Genomic DNA, 6,288 nt, shown 5'->3' with positions numbered 1-6,288 from the left:
TGCGCAGAGCCATTCATCTGCTAAGAAATAAATAATAATGTTTTAAGTCTGGTTTAATAAACCCAGGTTCGCACCAATCTTGGACTGCCTTGCCATAAAACACCATGAGGTTGTCTTCAGATACAAAATGATTCTTTGCGTTTTGTTTTCTACAGTGTGAAGAAAACGTGTCTGAGAGGCTGGATTTGATCCGCCTCGACCCACTTGAATTAACCTTCAGCTGGATTCGTTCTGAGCATTTTACAGCAACGGGGATTCTCTCTGGATTTCATCACACTGCTTATTTGTAGTGGTTGCTGCAATCGAGGGAGAATTCTTCAGTGCTCTCAAACAGCGGTCTCCAGCCACAGTTCATTGGACCAATTAAGTGCTTATTAGAAGCTTAATTGGTTAATTTAGGGTACAGTTGGAACAAAAACCAGGAGGGACACAGGCCTCCCAGGACCAAGGTTGGAGACGCCTGCTTTAAAACGTTCTAAAAACACCCTGCTGTTACTTCTCCAGGTGGGGGTAAAGGCTGGTGATATCAACCCCTTAACCCTGGTTATTACTGACCTGCCAAACAGGGCAAGCAGGAACAGCTTCAAACGGAAGTCCAGATGGCAGGGGATTCCAGGAGGGAGCGTCGCATTGGCTCTGGCGCCCCAGGGGGTCAGGGAGGCAAAACTCAAACTGTTTCTCCTCCTCATCGTGCTGCAGCGAACCCTACCGGCCAGGCGTCCAGTGAGCTCAGAGCGGACACCTGCAGGGCTGGCAGGTCGCTGACGTCCGCTCTCGAGCTCCTGGGTGTGGGATTGGAGGCTGCTGAACCCTCAGGTCTCCTGAGCAGCTGTGTGGGGGGAATCTCTGCGGTGAGGGCATTTTCAATTGGGAAGAAAATAATTGGGCACTCTAAATAAAAAATGTAAAATGAAAAAGTTCAGCTGGTTTTCCGCTTGTAGCTTGTCAGCCTCCCCCTGTGGGGACAGTGCTGTGAGCCGTGGCACTTGCTGCTCAGAGATTCACACTCAGCTTTATCTTCTGCTGCATCACGTTGTTTCAGATCCCTGATCTACCACAACCCCTCCTCCCCTCCCAAGTACATTTCTGAGAAGGTTAACTGCTGTGCACTATAAACACATTTGGTGATCCATTCGCACCTCTTTGCCAGGTTCGTTTACACCTGTTCAGACTGCGCTTGTAGATCTCCTGCTCCGCCCCTCCTGCTCTGCGCTGGACTCGCCTGACCTCAGCACCACGTTACTGGATCCTCAGCTGATGCGCTATCCTTGCACTATTGCACTGCTAATCTGTCACTGCAGATATAACTCGCTGTAATCCTAACTTGTTGCATCCTAGTTCATATTGTATTCTAGTAGTGTTATTAATTGCATTGACTGTAAACTACACCTGTATTTAAATATAGATTTTGCATTGTAACCCTGTACTGCCCTGTAACACCTGTAAGTCGCCTTGGATAAAGGCGTCTGCCAAGTACATAGCGCAGTGCTGTGGCGATGAGGGCTGGGAGCCCTTGCAGGACTCCGGTAAGCATGGGTTAAAAAGTCCTGTGACGGCTCTTACAATTAGCAGGGTGTAACAATCCAATGCGTGTCACTAAAAGGGCTTGTCTCCACATTGTTAGGATACCAGTAAATGCAGGCTTGCCTGTGGATTCGGAAATGAAAGTTTTCAGCAGAATCGCTCCATGCCGAGACTCGGAGCAGAGGGTCTCAAATGTGTGTGTGTGTGTGTGTGCGACGGGGGCCGACGACGAAGGAAAAGCAATGAAAACTGAGGAAAAGTCAAATCACAAGCAAGACCCATAAACTGCGCTGCAGTGAAAGGGGGTGTTAGTGTCACCTCAACAGATCCATTTTCATACAATTAACCCAAACATAACATCCAGGGCGACTTACAATTGTTACAAGATATCACATTATTTTTTACATACAATTACCCCAATTACCCATTTATACAGTTGGGTTTTTACTGGAGCAATCTAGGTAAAGTACCTTGCTCAAGGGTACAGCAGCAGTGTCCCCCACCTGGGATTGAACCCACGACCCTCCGGTCAAGAGTCCAGAGCCCTAACCACTACTCCACACTGCTGCAAATATGTTGTTTTACTAAATGATTTCCTGGGGACCCCATATGTGTAAAACATTTGAGACATGTTTTAAAAAATAATCTTGATTAGTCTTTATTTTATGATATATTAATATTAGGTGGTTACTTTGAAACGTCCCTAGTACTTGACAATATGTTCATAGGTAAGCCTAATTATCACACAAAGTATGGGAGAAAACCCGACCTTGTTTAAATGTCCCATGTTAGTTTTGAATTTACTTTCTTGTTTTCTGGTCTTTAATCTATTTATCCCGTTGTTTTAAAACAAAACAAAACAAAACAAACGAAAAAAAACAAACATCTTCAAACACCAATATAACCGAAGGGGTGTTTTATGGACTTTGTCGCCCTCTTGCGTTCTCCAGTGGAACAGCGCTTCCTGACATACAGAAAGGCACAAAATGGTGCACGCTGGTGGTCTTTGTCATGTGTCAGATTAAAAGCAGTTTATTTCTGAATTAGTGTCCGGGTTGTTTTAAAATATATATATTTTCAGTAAGTGAAAACTGAAAATTGTAAATATGTAATACAGCATCCACTGCCATAACTGCGTTACGACAACAGCAAATTAATAATAATAATAATAATAATAATAATAATACTACAAGACGACTTTCTGAAGTAACAAAACATGGATTTTAATTTCAGTTTTTTTTTTCTTTTGATCTCTCTCCCAATGATGACGCAGCAGCATGTTGCAGACGTTTGGAGGTTTGCTGGGAGCTGGCCGATGTTTTTGTTTGTGTTCTGTGTGTATTTACACTCTTGCAACCCTCAGTGCAGTACACTGTATAAAATGAAATGTTTTCTATGAGGCCTGGGGTCACAAAGGGACACACAGACAGGTACTGTAACTTTCAATATTCAGAGCTCTACAGCTGTGGCCAAAACTTTTGCACGCTGGCTGGGCGGCTCAGGGTGAAAGCCCACCCCTTTCTTTCCTCAGCAGCTCAGTTTCTCGCTCGGGGGGCGGGGGTCGCAGCTGAAGTTCTGGGCGCTGATCACCGCGATGCTGCCCACGATGACTCCGGCCCCCAATATATCGAAGGAGGTGACGGGCTCCCCCAGCATCGCGTACTGCAGACTCATGGACACCACCACCTCGGAGTGCAGCAGAGCGCACACCAGGGCCGGGTGCGCCTTCGTCACGGCGTAGTTTGAGGAGAGGAACGCGGCCAGAGCCAGGCAGGCGACCGCCACCAGGCACGCCCAAGCCAGGGGGCCACGGGGCCAGACGGGCTCCTGGAGGGTGAAGGCAGGGCCGCAGATCAGGGCCCCCAGAGCCCCGAAGGAGAAGACGGCTCCCTGGAACCTACCCGGGTGCGAGAAGGTCCGGAAGATGACCAGGCCCAGGGCCAGGGCCAGGCCGCCCAGCGAGGCCAGGGCATAGCCGAAGAGGTCCGCCGTGCTGGCCGAGGAGTGTGCAGAGAGGAGGAGGTCGGGCAGCACGATGACCAGCAGCCCCAGCAGGCTGCCCAGCAGCCCCACGCAGTCGTAGCAGCTCAGCGGGCCGCTGCCCAGGCACAGGGCCAGCAGGACGGAGGCCAGGGTGGAGGCGCCCTTGCGCACTGCGGACGCGTTCCCCGCCGGCACCAGCGTGAAGGAGCTGTACGCGCAGCCCACCGAGAGCAGGTTGACCACGGCGTGGGTCAGCAGGCGGGGCCAGGCTGCCCGGGGGCCAAAGGAAGGCTGTCCGGCGGAGCTCCTCCGCAGGCAGGGCACCGCGGCCGACACCAGCAAGTGCAGCAGGCAGCGTCCGAACAGGACCTCCAGCGGGGGGAGGTGCGCGCTCTCGTGGGCGATCCGGGTGAAGAGAGGCACGAAGCCGGCCGGCACCCCCCCACCCAGCAGGGCAGCCAGCAGACCTTTCATGCTGTCCGAAAGACCGGTCCAGTGCAGGGGGCGGGGCAGGGGGAGGCAGTCTTCGTCTGCTTCCTCTTCCTTCTCCTCCTCCTTCACTGATTCATCGTCCTCGTCGGAGGAACTGGATGGACAGTGGTGGTAGGCGTCCACCATTCTCTCTCTCTAGCAAGCGCGCGATGTGACTTTCTGTTCACATGCTTTTGCTGCTGGGGTGACAGGTGACCTGGAATTAGAATGAATAAATCACTACATATATACATGCATGCACCCACAGAAACACACAAACATAAAAACATACATACACACACACATGCATACACCTACATAGATTTTGATCTTGAATATTACACCTGAAGTCAAGTTTGCAAGCACTTTCTAAACCTTAATTTAATTTAATTTAATTTAATTTAATTTAATTTAATTTAATTTAATTTAATTTAATTTAAAAGCTCTTCTTTGCTTTTATTTTGCTATATGCATAAGATTTTCACGTTACACTTTTTAGCAATAAAGAAATAAAAACAAAAAATGATCATCTAAATTCTGCACAACAGCACCCTCTGCTGGTGAGAGGCGGAGTGGCAGGTTGCAGGGGCTCTGGTTTCAAATCACTCTCAACTTAAGTTTCAGGTTAATTGGAGATCATAAGAAACTGTGATATACAGAGACACATGTTCAAGCTAGTGCCTTTCAAAGGATGCTGACTTTGCCTTCAAATTCTTGTTGAGCATGTTGATGTTATGGCTGATTTATTAATTATTTGTATAATTTAGCAGATGCTTTTATCCAAAGTGACTTACAGTTACTAGGGGGTGAACTATGCATCATCAACAGCTGCTGCTGCTGCTGCAGAGTCACTTCCAATAGGACCTCGTTTGTTTTACGTCTCATCCGAAGGACGGAGCACAAGGAGGTTCAGTGACTTGCTCAGGGTCACACACAGGGAGTCAGTGGCTGAGCCGGGATTTGAACCTCCTGGTATCAAACCCCTTTTCTCTAACCGCTGGACCACCAAGATTTAGTTTGATTTTATTTGTGTGTGAAAGCAGAATTAATTTGTTTCAAAGAAACTACAGAATGGTAAAGCACAAAAGTCTACCGGAAGCCATAATAGTAGTACAGTAGGATTTCATGTTAGAGTTCAAAATGTCACCTTTTTCAATTTGTATTTGTTATGTGGAAAACTACAAAGCGGTGTGTAATTCAATGTGTTAACGTCACATTATTCAGCGGGTTTCTGAAGCTAAATGAGTGCATTCTCTAGGGTGATGCAAAACCTTTGGCCACGGCTCTAAGTGCAGTCCGAAGTGACTGGCAAGGGGAGATCAGAACAGCTGGAAGGCGTCAATCAATTAGCGGGGGCTGACGTCCGTTTAAATTTCCTAAATGTTTAAACTTTAGGATTCAGCATGTTTCAACGTTTCAGACTTTAACAAAATGACAATGTCTAACCAATCAGAGAAGCCATCATAAGAAATGAATACGTGTCTGTGGACAAGGCTGTGTTTGTACAGGACTTCACTGTACTTGTATAAAAAATATTGCAGAGAAATACTGAATGTGAAATAAATGGACCTCTACAGTGCACTAGCTAGTATGTGAACACTAAGGCTGACAATTATATTTGAAACGGTTAGGCTGAATTCTAATCGTTTCACACCTGTCTAACATTTCAACTTGAAACTATTAACACCAGGATACAGCACAGCACAGTAACTCAAAGCAGCTTCATAGATTAGTATCACTTCCCTGGAGGGGAACCCACTGCGGCACCTGACAGTATTCCCATCGTGTGCACGGAAAAACACTGGAGAAACGTGGGTCAGTCTCTCACTGTGATAGCTGGAGGTGTGTGTGTCTGTGTGTGTGTCTGTGCATGTGTGTGTGTGTCTGTGCGTCTGTGCATGTGTCTGTCTGTGCGTCTGTGCATGTGTCTGTCTGTGTGTGTGTGTCTGTGCATGTCTGTCTGTGCGTGTGTCTGTCTGTGCATGTGTCTGTCTGTGTGTGTCTGTGTGTGTGTCTGTGCATGTGTCTGTCTGTGTGTGTGTGTCTGTGCATGTCTGTCTGTGCGTGTGTCTGTCTGTGCATGTGTCTGTCTGTGTGTGTCTGTGTGTGTGTCTGTGCATGTGTCTGTGTGTGTGTGTGTGTGTGTGTGTGTGTGTTTCTCTGTTTGTCTTTTTCAGTGCAGCCCTGCCTGTCCCTGAATAAACTTTGAGTGTGAGAAGGCAGTGTGCAGACAGGCAAGACAAGCACATTGAGTTCTGATGATGTCAGTGCTTTCCTGTGTGTGTGTGTGTGTGTGTGAGAGAGAGAGAG

General features: G+C 47.6%; 1 protein-coding gene across 2 annotated transcripts in view; it reads right to left on the bottom strand.

Annotated features, from left to right (window-relative positions):
- Nucleotides 1-2,751: 2,751 nt before the first annotated feature.
- LOC117967931 (solute carrier family 35 member G3-like) overlaps nt 2,752-6,288 on the bottom strand; it is a 33,468-nt gene continuing 29,931 nt past the window's right edge. For both annotated transcript variants that reach the window (XM_059015302.1, XM_059015301.1), the window contains exon 2: nt 2,752-4,195. In XM_059015302.1, the coding sequence (XP_058871285.1) occupies nt 3,052-4,125 (1,074 nt within the window). In that variant the 5' untranslated portion in view covers nt 4,126-4,195 and the 3' untranslated portion in view covers nt 2,752-3,051. The remainder of the gene's footprint in view (nt 4,196-6,288) is intronic.

Source organism: Acipenser ruthenus, chromosome 50 (genome assembly GCF_902713425.1).
Source record: "Acipenser ruthenus chromosome 50, fAciRut3.2 maternal haplotype, whole genome shotgun sequence".
NCBI classification, from domain to species: Eukaryota; Metazoa; Chordata; class Actinopteri; order Acipenseriformes; family Acipenseridae; genus Acipenser; species Acipenser ruthenus.
Note: the sequence above shows the minus strand (reverse complement) of the source record. Positions and strands in the feature narration are given on the sequence as shown.